The sequence below is a fragment of the Rutilus rutilus genome (assembly GCF_951802725.1).
Source record: "Rutilus rutilus genome assembly, chromosome: 3".
NCBI classification, from domain to species: Eukaryota; Metazoa; Chordata; class Actinopteri; order Cypriniformes; family Leuciscidae; genus Rutilus; species Rutilus rutilus.
Window position 1 is genome coordinate 16,464,509 of NC_140211.1, and position 17,549 is coordinate 16,482,057.

The 17,549-nt window shown below is 39.4% G+C and overlaps 1 protein-coding gene across 4 annotated transcripts; it reads left to right on the plus strand.

Moving 5' to 3' along the window:
• The first annotated feature begins 722 nt into the window (after nucleotides 1-722).
• On the plus strand, nucleotides 723-16,980 carry sf1 (splicing factor 1). Of its 4 annotated transcripts, XM_084403370.1 has the most exons (13): nucleotides 891-1,001; nucleotides 3,031-3,479; nucleotides 9,371-9,491; nucleotides 11,359-11,434; nucleotides 13,415-13,567; nucleotides 13,646-13,735; nucleotides 13,821-14,004; nucleotides 14,138-14,253; nucleotides 14,360-14,467; nucleotides 14,601-14,784; nucleotides 15,264-15,477; nucleotides 15,740-15,904; nucleotides 15,986-16,980. In XM_084403370.1, the coding sequence occupies exons 2-13, from the start codon at nucleotides 3,060-3,062 to the stop codon at nucleotides 16,306-16,308; spliced, it is 2,154 nt and encodes a 717-aa protein (XP_084259496.1). In that variant the 5' UTR covers nucleotides 891-1,001; nucleotides 3,031-3,059; the 3' UTR covers nucleotides 16,309-16,980. The 4 variants fall into 4 exon arrangements, with proteins under 4 accessions (XP_084259495.1, XP_084259494.1, XP_084259496.1 ...); XM_084403367.1 differs by lacking the exons at nucleotides 891-1,001; nucleotides 3,031-3,479 and adding an exon at nucleotides 8,180-8,567 and having other exon boundaries at nucleotides 9,360-9,491; nucleotides 15,986-16,977; XM_084403368.1 differs by lacking the exons at nucleotides 9,371-9,491; nucleotides 11,359-11,434; nucleotides 13,415-13,567; ... (6 more) ...; nucleotides 15,740-15,904; nucleotides 15,986-16,980 and adding exons at nucleotides 4,716-5,588; nucleotides 6,154-6,340 and having other exon boundaries at nucleotides 848-1,001; nucleotides 3,031-3,471.
• Nucleotides 16,981-17,549: the final 569 nt, after the last annotated feature.

The window sequence follows — 17,549 nt, forward strand, 5'->3', positions numbered from 1 at the left end:
GGGGGGGGAGTGGCAATTTGTAATTAATCCTGCAGCTGCAAAAAGCTTTATGGGAAAATAAACTCTAAAATTCAACATTCCACTTTTCTTTTTATTCTTATTTGCTTCAGGTGATTGTTCAGAGTTGAGTTTTACATCTTGCTTGTTGAATTGTGTTGTATCAAATGGGTTCATGTTCAACAGGACAGACAACTTGTTACTCCTGCCAATGTCTGTTGAGTTTTTGTGATCTTGGAGAAATGATTTTACTGAACTTGTTTTGATTGTATACTCCCCTGTTTGATGTGTTAGTCTTTCAAAAAAAAAAAAAGAGAAGATCTGATTTAATATACAACCCAAGTAGTTGGGCAGCTTGCAGAGGGATGCAAACCGTGTTCTGTTCTGTACACACAAATGACTGTTTATGAGAGGAGATCTTTAGATTGTAAGTATATGCACCTAGATGGAAAGGTGGACTCTACATGAGAGTGAATTGGAAATTTGCATTAGATGTGCTTACCAACTCTCACTCAGGGCTTTATTCACCTTTTGAGACTGCTGGCGTTTACTGGCGTTTCTTCTTTATGGGTGCCTTGGGAAGCTCTGTGAAGATGTTTATAAATTTAATTTTCTGTAGTTTGTATATTTCCTACAGAAGTCAGGAGTGTGTTTTATGAATTATCTTTTGTAATAAACCAATATTTTGGTGACAAAATAACTGTCTGTCTTTCATACTAAAATATATTTAACATATGACTAAAATTGACGTGTCGTTATTGGTACTTGGGTGCTTTATTATGTAACACACATTACCCTAGCTATGTGGCCACATGCTGCTTTAAAATGATTGAAAGCTCTAGTTGCAAGCTATTACAGCAGGCTTTCACTAGTATGAAGGAATGAAAGGGGATGGGCAGCGTGTATACCACCATGCAATTCTATTCTCCAGCTAGCCTCGCTTTATGCGACGCAAGAGTGACGCCATTTCATCTCGCACCGGCTCCTGCAAGAATTGTGAAAAGGTATGAATAACATCCATTATGCTTCATCAAAAATCTCTTGTTCTCTTGACTGAACGGCTAATCTCTTATCTTGCATTTCGTATGTTTCGTGATGTTTCATTCGTTCACTACACTGTTTTGCCTGTATTGCTGGTTAGCTAGTTGTTGCAGGGCTAGATCGACTGTAAACTTGATTAATATACAATATGCAGTATAGATGCTTTGGATTCTTTAGTTATTGATACAAAGCTGGTTTCAATGTATTCATGTTTTAGATGTAGAGGGTTTGTTGTCGCGCGACTCGTAAATCAGTGCACATCGTGTGTAGCTTTTTTCCCCCATTGTCCTCCGCTAGTGATGGGAAGCCCGCCTCGCTTCCTCGAGTCGATTCTTTCGAGCAGTTTGTCGCTGACATTCCGGTGGCATAATACATTATCTAAAACGATCAAATAAAGCAATTTGTAGTGTACATTTCTTTTTGTATTTTTGTTTCATTCATTATTTTTGTAACTTAATGTGTTATTGCCATGATTCAGCTCATAAAGTTATTAATAATCTATATAATGCACATTTACATGAAACACTATTAATTAATATAGCTTTTTAAAGTTTTTGCACGATTCCATAATAAAACGCTATTAAAAACAACTCTGCTTTGTTTACGTCATACAATTCGACACTCAAGCTTTTTTTTTAATTTTTTTTTATATTTATAGAATATTGCATTATTTATTATAAATGATTTATCCATGGACAACTATTTTATTATTATTATTTTTGTCCCCTCGTAATTTTTAATCAAAATAACTTCCCCTCTGATAATGTGCTGGCACAAAGGTGGGACAACCTGTCACTCACATCACATCAGATCACAGCAATATGAAATGGGCAGCGTCCGAAATTGCATTCGCTCTTGAGTAGGCTAGGTACTCATTTTGAATAAGTAGGCCTACTTACTTTGCGCCCACTAGTATGAATGTAATCCAGACGCACTGCTACATTCACCATGTTGTCATTATCGTGACCGACTTGTGACAGTTACTTTGCTTAACTGCCATTCACAAATCCTCTCCCGTGGTCGGAAGTAGGCTAGTTCATCTATGTACTTTTAAATTTCTTTTATGAGTAGGCCTATTGTGAATTCGGACATACTTTTTTTTTTTTTTTTTTTTACTGTACTTACTTTGAAAAAGTACTTACGTTGTGAGTATGTATCATTCACATATCATGCATCATATATGAGTAGGCTACTGTCAATTAAGAAGTACTTATTTTGTCACATACTGATTTTTCCCTATATTGTTGGAAAGTATGCGATTTCAGATGCAGCCAGCATTTATTGGGAGAAAGCAGGATCCACGGTTCTACCATTGGAAAAAGCGTGTGAAAATGTGGAATGTGGAAAATGTGTGGAAAATCACATGTGCCTTACTAACTAATTACTTCACATACTTGACGTCTTTGAATTTCTTTTAGAGTTGTGCGACAGTTAATCACTGTTTGCGGATACCCTAAAAATCAATGAGAAGTGCCGTGAACTGAATCCTAGCCGTCACAAAATTGTCCGTGACTTATCTTGCAAAACAGCAATTTTTTTCGGTGTAAACTATAAAACTAAATGCATGTTTAAAAAAAAAGAAGTAGGATGTTCTGTTGGAATGTCAAGGATCCAACGATTACATTCCCGCCCTACAGTTTTTTCATGTTTGAGAAGCTGTCTCACTGGGGTCAGCCCTATGTTCCCACAGCCCTATGTTCCCACATTTCTAAGAATCATTTTTTTTACGATTTGTCTAAACCCCAGTTACGGGTAGGTTTAGGGGTGGGGTCAGGGGTAGGCCATTTGTGGGAACATAGGGCTGTGGGAACATAGGCATGCTCCCGTTTCACTCGTATATTTGTCAAAATAGGAGGGGGGAAAATCGATTGATATGTATATTTTATTATTTAAGAGTGCCTTTGTTCTGGTATCATAATTATATGTAGCTTACCTGCCTTTTTAGACATGCAGTACATACCTGACCTTTATATTTTCTTTTTCTCCCAACAGGGCTTGAGAGTTGGCATAACATTACTAAAATGGTAAAAATCTTCGTCGGGAACCTTTCGCCGAATACTACTGCTGAGGAGATCCGCTCCCTCTTCTCTCAGTATGGCAAGATCTCTGAGTGTGACATTGTCAAAAACTTCGGTTTTGTGCACATGGATGACAAAACAGAGGCGGATGAAGCCATTCGAAATCTTCACCATTACATGCTGAACGGTTTGGCCATGAACGTAGAGATGAGCAAAGGGAAGCCCAAGACCTCTACAAAACTTCATGTCGGCAACATTAGCAGTAGCTGCACCAACCAAGAACTCAGGGCCAAGTTTGAGGAATATGGACCTGTGGTTGAGTGTGATATAGTGAAGGACTATGCGTTTGTTCATATGGAGAGAGTGGAAGACGCAATGGAGGCCATCAGTGGCTTGGACAACACAGCCTTTCAAGGTGAACCAGTATGGTCTTTTGCCCAGTTTAGCTCAAAAAAGTCATTTTTTGTCATGTTTGTACCAAAAGTGAGCCTCAGTACAGGTTGGTAAGTAGAAAAATTGGTAAGTGATGAGTGGAGAATTGTTTAGTTGGAGTTTACTATTTGGAGATCACTAGAGGATGTCCATTTAGTTTAAAATACAAGTTTTGTCTCAACAGCCAAATATTTCCACTGAGTTGATCAATTCCTCATAGAAATTATTTTAACCAAGGGAAATTGTGTTTCCTCAAAGTGAGCATTATTGAGACATTAATTTTCATGAGTAATCGAAAACTGAGCAGACACACTTAAAGTCAACATGAAATGAAAGTTGACGCTATTTGATTGTTTTTAATTAGGCATGCACAAAATATTAGCACCATATTAGTTATTGTTTTTTTAGAGAGCACTTTCTCTTGAAAAGAGCTTTCCCTTTAAGAGTGAATATTGGCTGTGCACACGTAACGATAGCAGAGCTGTGTGTGTTTGTGCAAAGATTTTAAGTTAAATGCAGAAAATGCTAAGTTAAAAAATAATTGGGGGTGTGGGGGGGGGGGGGGGTACAACAACCTATATTTGACTTGGAAATATGCCGTAAACTCCTTTAAGACCACACACACAAACACTTTTATAATACCAAATTAATAATTCAAGTCTATTGGTTTCTTCATTGATAACTCTTTGAACTCCATTATTATGAGGACTTAATTTTTCTAATTCAAACTGTTTATCCGTCTTTGCAACTTTACATTATAATGTTATGTTCTCTAAATGCACCCGTGCATTACAAAAATAATACAAAACAAATTGTCATTTAAGTAGTAGTAATTTATAATTAAATCTTCTTCCAGAGACCAGGACTCTCTGGAAGAAGAGATTTTATCATCTCAATGGGACTTTCCTGGCTATATAAAGAATAGATAAAAAAGAAAAGTCTGGCATTTGTTTATCGGCCATAAAACCCTTTTTTTAATCGCGTTTCGCTCTGAAATGCGGCAGATCACCGAAGCAGAATGGGTTTTGAACTGTGTCTCATGTTAAAATTACAATTGAATTCTAACGGTTGCGATTTTCAGTTGAAAATTCTGGCCGTGTTTTTGTCGATAGCAGTGTTGAAACAGCGTGAAATTTTAATTTATTGCTTCTTTGACCTTATGAACGTTTGCTCCGTGTGCATGCTAAAAAATAGAAATATCATGGCAAATTCTTTCTTTTCCTTAAGGCAAACTGATGAGCGTGAAGCTTTCGACTAGCCGTCTGCGTACCGCGCCGGGAATGGGAGAGAGAACGGGTTGTTATCGGTGCGGGCAGGAAGGCCACTGGTCCAAAGAATGCCCAATGGACCAGAACGGCTCCTACAGGGAGGGCCCGGGCTCGGAAGGATATGGGCCCCTCAGGTTCAGTGCGGGTGGCGATCGTGGTGGCCGGGGTTTTCATCGCGGCTTCAGTGGCGAGCCAGCCTACGGTGGCAGCTTTGCACCCTCACATGGCTTCACCAGGGGAGCAGGGTATGGCGTCCCTGGGTATGGAAGGGGTGCGGGTTTTGAGAGTGCAATGAGTTACGGTATGCCCGCGGGCTACGGCATTGGCGCGGATAATAGCATGGCCCCGGCGTATGGCAGTGAGGCTGCGTATGGGAGCAGTGGCGTGGCCTATGGCAGTGCGTTGCCTGTGTACCCGATACGCCGAGCACCCTATGAGGAAAGAGATCCGTACGGGGTGGTGGACTTCTACGAGAAGTATCGGGCACGTCCGTACGGAGCCAGTTATTTCGAAGATAGACGCGCGGTTCCACCTCCTGTCCCTCCTCCCCCGTCCTCCTCAGCAATCGTGAGAGAACACCTGTCCTCCTCTAAACTTGACCCATATGAGCGCCATCCCCTTCCCCCTCCTCCGGCGCCCACCTCTTCATATTATGTCCGCGAACGGAGCCCACTCCGGCGAGCTCCCCTTGAGGCAGAGGGGTATGCGTATGAACGGTCGCGCCTCTCTCCTGTCTCTTCGATTCCCAGGAGTTCTGCGTACGACATACCGCGGGATCCATATGCCGAACGGGCGCGCTATGCTTACTAGCCTAATACCTGTGCGCACTCAGGTGAGACCTTTTTAGGATTACAAAAGGTTGGAGCAAAGTTTGGTCAAACTGAAACTTAGAGAATTACTGTTAAAGGGAATTACCTCCCCCTCCCCCCTCAGATTTTTTTTTTAAATTCTGTCATCATTTACCTCAACTTCTTTTGTGATCCACGGGAAAAAGTTGTGCTGATTTGGAATGACATGAGGTTGACTAAATGATTACAGAATTTTCATTTTTGGGTGAACTAGCCCTTAAAATGTGTGACACTTCAGTGCCTTTCATGTGGCACTGAAGTGTTGTTAGCAGTGTCATTTATCTTTAAATTTGGTAAGGTCCTGCCTCATTATGACCTCATGGATAGGTTACAGCCAGGTCAATTATGTTTACAAACATAAACAAAGGCAAAAGATTGGCATTGTTATTTTCAGCCAGATTTGTCAAATTAAAGCACTTAATTACTTTATGTTACCTATAAAGTGTCTTAACAATTCAAGTTGGTGGTTTGGCAGTATGGGCACATGGAAGTCAGCAGAATTGATTACTGAATGATTGACAGTTTTATGATAATCTCTTATCTTTGCAGGTGTTTCTTGGTTGCTCATGGATCATTTTAGAAGTTGTGCTGCATCCAAGGACAGTACAGATGGCCCACTTCATGGCACTAAACTACTTTTGTTGTCTTAACAAACTTGATGTAGCCCTGTGTTTTTATTTGATTTGATTCTCAGTACAAATACCTGTAAATATTTTTTTCCTCGTTAATAAAAGTTAAAAAGAAATCTCATCTTTTTTTCTTTTCTCTTTAGACCATTGCCGTTGTCTTTGATTTGCAAATTTTGCAGTTGCTCCGGACACACAATGTCGTCACTGACACACAATGTTGGGGAAAGTTACTTTTAAATGTAACGCGTTACAATATTGCGTTACTCCCACAAAAAAAAAAAAAAAAGAATTGTCTTACTGGTTACATTTTATGGAAAGTAATGTGTCTCGTTACCTTTGTGTTACCTAAAAGTTTTTTCACCTAACACACACACAAAAAAACAAAACACAAATTTGATGGTTATCTAAAGTCATTTTTGCTTGGTTGAATTGGATCATAGAAGGTCAGCAGCAAATACATTGGTTAATAGTGAGTTTAAATAAAGTATATTTGTGCTAACATTTAATTATTGTTTACATTTAACATTTAAATTTGCATTTCAATGTTTTATTCATTTCAATGAATAAACAGCGCAGATTACTCCTTACTTTCTCTTAACATGGGGACAGGAGTGGTTGGAACTTGCATTCCTTATTTGAAAAAGTAACTCAGAAATTTTGTTGTAAATTTAAAAGTAATGTGTTACTTTACTAGTTGCTAAAAAAGGTAATCTGATTAGTTAACTCACGTTAGGCCTACGTGTAATACGTTACCCCCAATGCTGCTGACACATGTGGTGGAAAGCGGAATATAATTTTTTTCCTCAATGAAGAGTCTTGCATAATTAAGTTTTCTTTCTCTTAGTTTATTCTCTACGGCCAGGAGAGCTCTTAGTAGAGAATCTATCAGCTCATGCACAATATTTATATTCTTTGCATTTAAACAAGACACAAAGAGGTTCACTTTCTCATTGGTTCACTTGTTATTTTTCCTTTATTTCTGAACAGTTCTTGTTTTTAACTTTTCTGTTGACCCTTTTCTGTGATCCAACACTATCAGCACCCCTGACCTCATGCTACATAAACATACCCTCATTTCTTCTTATTAAAGATAACTTATTATAAAGTTAAATCTTAAAAAATATATAATTATGATAATGAAACATTTTCCACATACACTATTACAGATCATTTTTGACTTCTGAGGAGACAGGGACCAACTCAACTACTTTTGAATTTCTCCATTCATTGCTCTTTTTTTATTTAAAGAATCTACTGCTACCACAAAGAGAAAGGTAAAATGCACCTAGAAAATCGAATTATGATGCACAGGCTACAAAGTAGGTGCTGATGTGTGCCATTCAAATAAAATCCCAGCTGTTGAATCCATTAAAATATGATTTCAGATCATGATACATTCAATATGGTTTTATTCAACCAGCTATGATTCAATAAAAACAGTTGTTTAGCTTGGAAATTAAATTATGAAATGTTGTTCTATGAGTGCAAATGCATAAACATTTCTAAAGATTTCTTATTCTTCTCCATATTGTAATATAAAGGCATAAATAGAAAGGGAGAGATAGAGAACACATTTACACACTATTTATTTTAGTATCAAAAGTAATGGGAAATTATTTATTTAAATTATATTAAATTTATTTAAACTGCTTATAGAAAGTATTTTAGCACTAGACCAAATTATGTAGGCTATCTTATTGATAACCAGCATAGACTAAAAATAAAAAGATAATCGGTCCTGAAGCCAACCTACCTTGCTAGAGGTTTGGCCTGCATGCGGAGTGAGCACTACATTGACCAATGAGAGGCCAATAAAATGTATCGTCAGAAATACGACAGAGCCTGAATGAACCAATGACTGTAAACGACAAATAGATTGACATTATCATTGACCAATCGGATAGCTCTAAATTGACGTCAAATCTCCTTTGTCGTTCTCAACAGACGCCATCTTAGCCAGCGGGTTACAGAAGGTGGTTGCAGGTTAGGGAGGCATACGCTCGTATTAAATACATTTTCCAGAAAGGAAATAGATTTTTTTTGTGAGTGCAGATATTAAACAACTGAGAAGCCCCTGACGCCCAGAAATGGCAACGGGAGCCAACGCAACCCCGCTGGGGAAGCTGCACCCGAGTATCGGCGCTAAGCGAGGCTTTGAGTCCGGCCCCGGCGCGGGGTTAATGGCACCGCCCGTGCCTGCGGTTTCTTTCCCGCTGCAAACCTTCCAACAACCGCAATTAACAGCCCCAGGTTTTCCCCAGTTCCCCGGAGCTGTGAGTTCTGCGCTCTCAAACCCAGTCGGAGTAGTACTGCCAGCTCAGGCGGGGAGTGCAGGTAAACAGCATGGACAGGCCTGAGACACTTTCAGGACCAACGGCCTTTTCCATAGTTGTGGTTTTATTAATTGTGCTCTTTAGTATTTGATTTCTCGTTTTGTCAATGGAAATGTTTAATAAAAAGCTTTAGACTGTGCATTGCGTGCATTGCATGAACCTGTAGTGTAGTTCATATAATAAGACTTTATGTGAGTTAGCAAAATCAATTGTACGTGTTCATCTTCATACTGTTGTTTAACTCTGTAAAGCCTAACAGATGAATACGTTTATTAAACCTATAGACAAAATATAAAAAATAAGTTTGCATGCGTGTCTTGTTTTGTATTATATTTGATACACCAGGCCCAGTCTGAGCAAAATATGCATCTTGGATCATTGATGGATTATTTAACTTATATGGCCAAAAAGAATGATACAATTCTAATTCTTTTATGTAAGTCAGTGAGATCTTTATAACAATATAGCAGACTGCATAAAATACTTGTCACTATGTATCTCTCACGAACGTCTTAAGATAATATGTAAACCTGACAATTACATTGTGTACTTAACTTTCGTAATTTCACAGCAAGTAGACACATGGTTGACATTTTAGAATTACTGAGGCCTTTTACTTGCTAAGTATGAATGATCACCCAAAGGGCAGAAGGCATACAGTAGATTGTGTACAATAGTTTTTTGCAGAAATGGTTTGATCTGATCATTTAGAGGCCTAAGAAATGTACAACTCAAATATGATACTGTAGGCTTTATATGGACCGCAATGACACCATGTAACATTCTCTGTTAGATTTTTGCCAGAAGAAGCAGAGGAAAAGGAGTCGTTGGAGCAGCGAGACGCCGGATCAGAAGACCGTCATCCCGGGCATGCCCACCGTGATCCCTCCCGGGCTGACTCGGGACCAGGAACGAGCTTATATAGGTGAGCATCTAAATTTACTGTTATTATAATGTGTGTCTTGAGTCAAATAGTTTAAGTTGCAGAACATTGTGTTTGTGAATTGGGGTGGGAATTCTGTCTACACCTAGACAACTCACTTTTTGTCCCAAAAATTGTTTTATTATTTCCTCACAATTTGCACATCACATGCAGGATGTAATTGCTGAATTTCATTAGTCTGACTTCTTTGTTGACATAATTGATGTCTATTAATGGGATAACCATTTGGTTTTTTGCTAACCCTCGATCTGAAAGTCGCAGTGCAAAATGGCCATCTCTATACATCTCATATGGATTGGAGTTGGTCTTCTCAAAGAAGTCGATCCATCGAAATTCAGCACTTTGCCCATGTTCACTAGAATGTACTAACTCCATCGATGTGCAATGTGAGGACGTTTTATTTGTCTAGGAAGCACTGAGGTATTTGTAGCACTGTCAATGTTTGCTTACCATCTGATGTCCATTAGCAAGAACCCACAGTGTTTTTCTGATGTGGCTGCTTGCTGTGAACTGTCTCCAGCTGCAGGACTCCATCACTGCTCATGTTTACTATGCAAAATGTCTTAAAGTCCAATTTGACTGCAAAGCAATGCAGGTCCAACACTGAATTGCGAAAGTCATCTCCATACCCTGTGTCTGAAAGCAGTGTGTAGTAAATTGCTTTCTCATTGCTGTCAGGCACTTGTTTTGCAATGGCATGTGATGTAGTGGTGGTTTCAATGATAATGTGACCTACATCTCCTTAACTAGTCCTCTATTGATAACTGACACCTCATGTCCTTTACCTACCATCAACCTGCACCATTCAACGTGTGACCTGTGGGGTCTGATTCTCTTTAGCATGTCATGGAGAAATGCATGTGAAAACCCATTAAATGCTTCCATGAGTGATACAGGTCAGTTTTTGGGTTTGTACAGGCTGATTTGGTTGCCGTGGCTTGAGGCCTAGTTAAATCTAGTCTTTTGCATGAAAAAAAAAAAAAAAAACATCAACTAAAGGCTGATCTGGTTGGCTGATCATTTCTAAATATTAAATCTCAGTTGTCCTAACTGATTAGTGTTGGAAACTGTTGGTAAGTGGTTGTCATGACCTCTCAAAAACTGTTGAATGTTATTGAAGTTGGTTAAGGGTCACTAACACCCAGTATGTTAATTTATTTTTATTCTTTATAGAGTAATGTTTATTTTAAGTTACACTAGTGTTATTTTCTAAACTTCTTTTCAATCCTTTTGAGGATGCAGTTGCTCAAGCCACTTAGCCAATATGATTTTTGATTTCTTCAAACCCAACTCCCCCTCCCCCCCTGACAGGCCTTCATGTTTTTGCCACCTTTTTAGCTCACTTGATATGAAAATAGAGTATGTGAAATAATATTTTAAGTGTATGGTTGAAATGTGAATTTTAGTAGTTTCACCTCTCAAAGTTGGTGGCATGAAATCGAAAGCCTGTTGCAATTAACCTTTTTCTGAAATGGTTATTTACTGAAACCCCCCCAGGTTTCTGAATCTTAATTTAGCCAAACCTTAATATTTGATTTTCTAAATGTTTGGGGAAATCTGTATGGGCTCATAAGAATACGTTCAAGCTTAAACAAGGTTGTTTTCTAAAATTCCTGTTGGGGTTGCAGTATTTCAGAAAATGTGTTGCGGAGAATCAAAAGTCTTCAGTTGACCTTGATTCTTAGTGAACTGACAATTACCATGGTAAAAATGTTTTTTTTTTTTTTCTTGTTTAACCGTAGTCACATTGTTTTACAGTGTACTGTTTCTGCTTTTGTGGGGTTTTTTTGTTGTTAACCACATTTCTCTCCATCCTTGTTTTTTTCTTTCCTAACCTGATTTCTTCCAGTCCAACTGCAGATTGAAGACCTGACACGTAAACTGCGTACAGGAGACCTGGGAATCCCTGTTAACCCTGAGGACAGGTCGGAATAACGATTTAAACCCAACAACAGTAACATTTTCTTTACCTTTTTAATGCGCCATTTTATTGTGAGGCCAGATCGTAAGTGTACTAATGTGTATGTAAGGGTAAGAAATAAGTCTAAATGCCTTTGTCTAAAATGACCTCACATCTTTGCCTTCTAGTTAAAGAGTTTAGAAAATGTTTTGATTGTAATGAAATTGGTTTTGTTACATGCCTAAACATTCTAGTGTTTGAAATGCTTAGTTGAATTTTAGAGAAATGTTTGGAGCTGTTCTGTACACAGAGGCAAAGAAATGACTGAAGGCTATCATGTTAGGATATTGTTATAAGAAAGATCAGACTTTTTCATTCAGTTAGTGTTCCCAGGTAACTAGCCAGTGTTATAATCTGAAATTTGACGTTACTTTGTATCTTATGATGTGAGGACTAACTGTTGATAATACATAGCACCCAACTTTACCAAAACATAATGTGCATTCATATAAACAATGCTAATCTTGATCGTCTTAAGTAAATCTTATTTTATTCTGAACTGTTTTTTGTAAGTATTCGTTTTTTATTGCATGCATGTTTATTTTCTGTGAAACGTATGTATTTTAAAGGCTTGTGTAGAATTTATTATCCCAGTGTAGCCCTAGTTCCTGTAGTCTAAGTTAGTAGGTTTGTTTAATCCACTATTTAAGCCATTTAAAGGAATTTTGATTTTCACTCGATTATATTGCATTTTAAATGCCCCATCTTTCTCACCTCCAAAATGCAGTTAATGAACACAACCGTGTCCTTAAATCTAAAAATCTGAATGGTTGATTAATTGGATGGTCAATAATGGTTTTCCATAATGGGGCTAGCACCATTTTGTCCAGGAACTTCCACAGTATTCCAGATTTCCGCACTGGAAGACCGCTCGGAGGAGACTCCTCTGACCTTTTCTTTCTGGAATAACCATAACCATAACACTTTGATCACTTTGGCCACTCATAGAATTCATAAGCATCCAACATAGCAGGAAATGTCATGTTTCTGACGTGAGAGTGTCTTTTTAGTAGCCACACCCCTTGCTCTCTGAACAGCCTTAGGTTCTCCGGCAGAATCTTAATCCGACGTTTTTACACCGCCAACTCTAAAAAGGTTCTTCTTAAAGGTCTATCCACTCCAGGATTTAGGATCGATCGCTCATCAACTTCCAGCTCGCAAAACAAAGCTGGGTGGTGCTTCAGGTTGTCAGCGCTGGAGATATCATTCCCAAAGAAAACCAGCAGAAAATTCTTCCCTCTTTTTTCCCCCCACTTTTCTCCTCTTCGGGTTGCCTATCATGAACCTGTCACGTTTGTGTGGCTGTTTTGTTTGAGGGCTGTTGAAGGTTAATATTTAATCCAAATTTATTTCTCTAACCCAAATTCCCCCTCTCGTAACTTTTTTCAAGCACAGAGCCTCATTGTGCAGGTTAACAGGTTTTCAGCACCGTCCAAGGGGAAGGTAACCGTTTGAATGCTCTCTGAGGGCGTGTGAAGGTTTAGATCAGCGTTCAAGAACAGAAGCTCTTCAAGTGTGTTGGTTGCCCCATTTGTCTCAGATATTTGTCCTATTTTTCATCCCCCAAATAATATTGAGACAGACACGTTTTATTAATGTTAAAAAATTCAGTGTTCTCCTTGATGCTAAGTTTTGTCGCCCTTTAAAAAAAAAAAAAAAAAAGTTTTACTTCTGAGCTTTAAGCTCTTTAATCTGAAATTTTTTCCCTTTCTAAATGGTTCAATAAGTTTTCTAGTGGCCATTTTTATTTTGCTCTCGTCTCATTAGAATATGAGCACTCCGGGGCATCCCATGCACTTTTCTTTTTTCTTTTAAATGACCACAGAACAAGTCAAACCAATGTCAGTTAAGAGTAGGCAAGCCATTGAATGTTTAACTGTTGAGGGTGTAAGTACTGTTATGGTTTTGACTGCTGCATCTTTCTGTTGTTCTTTCCTTTTCACAGGTCTCCATCTCCTGAGCCCATCTACAACAGTGAGGGCAAGAGGCTTAACACGCGTGAATATCGTACACGCAAGAAACTGGAGGAAGAGAGACATTCTCTCATCACAGAGATGGTGGGGCTGAACCCTGAATTCAAACCCCCTGCTGACTACAAGTATGGCTTATACAAATTATTTTATTTTCTCTCTGGTTCTGCGGTGTCTGATATTTACTTGTTTTTCTTCTTACTCAGACCACCAGCTACTCGGGTTAGTGATAAGGTTATGATTCCTCAGGATGAATATCCAGAGATCAACTTTGTTGGGCTTTTGATTGGGCCACGGTAAGTTGCATGATTTTTAAACTCAAAGTTTGCTGAATCCTTAGTCTCTACATAAACTAACTGGGTCTATTGCTTGTTTTTCCAGTGGAAACACTCTGAAGAACATTGAGAAGGAGTGCTGTGCTAAAATCATGATTCGTGGGAAAGGTTCAGTGAAGGAAGGGAAGGTGGGTCGTAAGGATGGACAGATGCTTCCAGGAGAAGATGAACCTCTTCATGCACTGGTCACTGCTAACACCATGGAGAATGTAAAGAAAGCTGTAGAGCAGGTGAGTCTTCTTCAGACGTTCTTGCACCTTGAATTATAAAACGCAATAGAAATCAGTTGAATGAAATTGCATAGCTATCAGCTTCAACAATCATTCTATTGCATGTTTCTAAGTGATTTATTTTTGTCTACAGATCCGTAATATCCTCAAGCAGGGCATTGAGACCCCTGAGGACCAGAATGATCTAAGAAAGATGCAACTGAGGGAGCTGGCACGACTCAATGGCACTCTGAGAGAGGATGATAACAGGTGGGAGTCTGCTCACAGATTTTTTTTACCCTTTTCTCAGAGCAACAGGCGAGTAAATGTTGTAGATGCATTTGATACTCATCAATGTGTACTTCTTTTCTTTCAGGATTTTGCGCCCATGGCAGAGCACAGAGCCTCGCAGCATCACAAACACAACTGTCTGTACAAAGTGTGGAGGAGCAGGTCACATCTCATCAGACTGCAAGTTTACCAGGTAAGCCCATCCACCAGTGATCAGCAATTATTTATTATATTTTTAAAAGATTCCCCTCCAAGAAGTTTAGCACCTTCTGGTTATGTCAAGAAAAGTTCAGACTTTAGGGTTAACTTTATTTCTCTTCCCGCAGTTCCTTTGCTCCCCGGCCAGGCGAACCACCCCAGTCTGCTCAGGATAAGGCCCGTATGGATAAAGAGTACTTGTCTCTCATGGCAGAATTAGGAGAGGCTCCAGTCCCTTCCTCCGGTGGGGGCCACAATCCTCCCACCAGTGGACCTCGTTCATCAGGACCCAACAACAACCAACAACCACCAGTAAGACCAAAGACATCCACAATTCTTCATGATATGCATTACATATACATTACTGTTCTAATGTTTTTTTTGTATTGTCACCAAGGCTGCATTGATTTGATCAAAAATACAGTAAAAAAAAAAAAATTCCAATATTACTCGATATATTTTAAAAGGTAATTTATTCCTGTGATGGCACAGCTGAATTTTCGGCAACATTACTCCAGTCTTCATTGTCATGATCCTTCAGAAGTCATTCTAATATACTGATTTGATGCTCAAGAAACATTTCATATCAATGCTCAACCAGTTGTTGAAAACAGTGATAAAAAAAAAAAATTTCAGGGTTCTTTAAATTTAAATTCAAGAGAACAGCATTTGTTTGAAATAGTTTTTTGTCTCTTCTGTTTCTTTTGATCAATTTAATGTATCCTTGCTGAATACAACTATTACTTTGTTAAAGTACTTTGTTTCATAATATCACTCTCTCTCTCTTTCAGAATCGTCCTCCTTGGATGAATTCAGGCCCTGCTGATAACAGGAATTTCCACAGCATGCACCAGGGTCCTGGTGGCCCTCATAACTTCCCTCCACCAATGCCAAACATGGGTGTCCCTCCTATGCCACCAAACCCCAATGGAATGCCACCACCCTGGATGCAGCCGCCCCCTCCCCCAATGGGCCAAGGCCCAGCACCACCCGGACACCACATGAGTGAGTATAGCCCGTGATGTTTAGACTTTCAGTCATGCAATTCCTGCTTAATGAAGTGTATTAAAACATTTCCCTGGAAAGATGGAAGTATATAACTATCTTTATCAGGAGACAAATGCTTCTGCTTATATTTAAGCTTATTTTACCATAAAACTCCCAACTGACATCTGTGTTTGGTGATTATTGAAGTATGCTTGCTTTCATACTTGGATACTTAGTGTTTCAGAATGCTCATTGATTCCCTCCCTTGCCTGATGATCAGGTTTATTGCCGCCACCCATGGGTATGATGCCCCCACCTCCACCTCCCCCCAACAACCAGCCACCACCTCCACCCTCAGGACCTCTGCCACCATGGCAACAGCAGGCCCCTCCCCCACCACCCACCAGCAGCATGGCAACCAGTGCTCCACTGCCATGGCAACAGAGTAAGTGTATTACAGTAGTACACATTTGATATCATTAAAGGTTTTCCTTTAGTCACTGATTGACTTTTTTTGCTTTCCCAGATACAACCACCACATCCACTCCTGCCACTGGAAACCTGCCACCCTGGCAACAGCCTCAGCAGACTGCCACCTCAGCCGCTCAGCCCCCTCCACCCATGGGTACCCCTTCTATGGTGCCGCCTCCACCTGGGGTCCAACCCCCACTTCCTCCTGGTGCCCCCCCGCCGCCTCCACCCCCTCCACCTGGCTCAGCAGGCATGATGTATGCACCCCCTCCCCCACCCCCACCCATGGACCCTAACTTTGTGACCATGATGGGGATTCCCGGTATGCCACCGTACGGGATGCCTCCTGCACCTCCACCCCCTCCGCCCCAGAGTTAAAGGCTCGATTTAGTCTCTGTGGCCCTGTGACCATGCAGTGATGCCTAAAATATATACAAAGATACATCACAGGACTATACCTTGTTCTGTTCATTTAACAGCTTGATGTGATTTAGTTGCTAAAGGTTTATTTTTTTTCTATTGATTGGTCTCGGTTCAAACTTCAAAATCGAGCTAGAGAGAGTGTGAGAGAGACGGTGTGATTTATTTGTAAATTTGCTTCAATTGTTAATGATTTTTAACTATAGTATTTGAACTGTTAGGATAATATTTGTTCAAAATGATGTTGTGCAGGGAATGTGTGTTTTGGTTTTTGTTTCTGCCAGCCTGCTATTTCATGTTTCATTTCAAACCGTCTCCAAGTAAAAATGACATCTGCTTGCGATTCAGTTAGCAACATTCCAACAGGTGTATAAACAACCATTTACACTCTTAACCAACTGTGCATTTGTTGCTGCATAGTATAAAAAGACATTTATGTCTTCAAGATGTTGTAGATGATTGGCTTACTCTATTAGGTGGTCAGTATAGCCTAATTTTTGTGCTCACCTTGTACCCCCACCCCTCCCAATATTTTTATTTAAAAGAACTTTTCATTAATGCCTTCCACCAAATGTATTTCAATATTTTTGTAATGAAGCATTCAACTAAATAAAAGTTGGCATGGTGTCGAATTGTTGGTGTCAATCTTTCACATCTGTTTTAAGTTTCAGTGTTAACCATCTTAACTTGAATTAGTGGTTGAATTTCTCTTCTCCCAAAAGATACTCTTAAGCATTTGAAATATAAAGTTGTGGGTTTAAGGTCTGTTTCTGTTTCATTAGTTCTATTGTTAGAGTGTAATCTCACTGCAAAACTAAAAAAGTAATTTGTCTTTAACTTAAGTATTTTTGGCTTAAATTTACTTTTAAATTGGTACGCCTGCTGTGCACAGGGTACAAGGAGATAAAAGTGCAGTCAGAAAATGTGGATTATTGCTGAAACTGAAACAAATATGGGGCCGCAGTAACAAGATCCATATGGCTCATAGAAGGTTTTCCTGGGGACATTGTTAGCTAATAATTTGGTTTCTGATGGACACTGATGTCAATTTTGTTAAATTTTAGCACTTTGAGTGATGTGAGACTGATGCAGTGTCAAACTTCTCTTTTTTCTCATGTCCTGTCCCCTCGGTTAGCAGTGTGCCAATTCAGTGACTCGGTGGTCAACTAAGTTTTTACCAGTATTTTGTAATTAGTATT

Excerpts from the sequence above, each read along its gene's own strand:
- sf1 (XM_084403370.1), top strand. The coding sequence starts at position 3,060 with ATGGTAAAAATCTTCGTCGGGAACCTTTCGCCGAATACTACTGCTGAG. Across the intron at positions 14,005-14,137 it reads TAAAGAAAGCTGTAGAGCAG|ATCCGTAATATCCTCAAGCA; the intron begins GTGAGTCTTCTT and ends TTTTGTCTACAG. Across the intron at positions 14,785-15,263 it reads ACAACAACCAACAACCACCA|AATCGTCCTCCTTGGATGAA; the intron begins GTAAGACCAAAG and ends TCTCTCTTTCAG.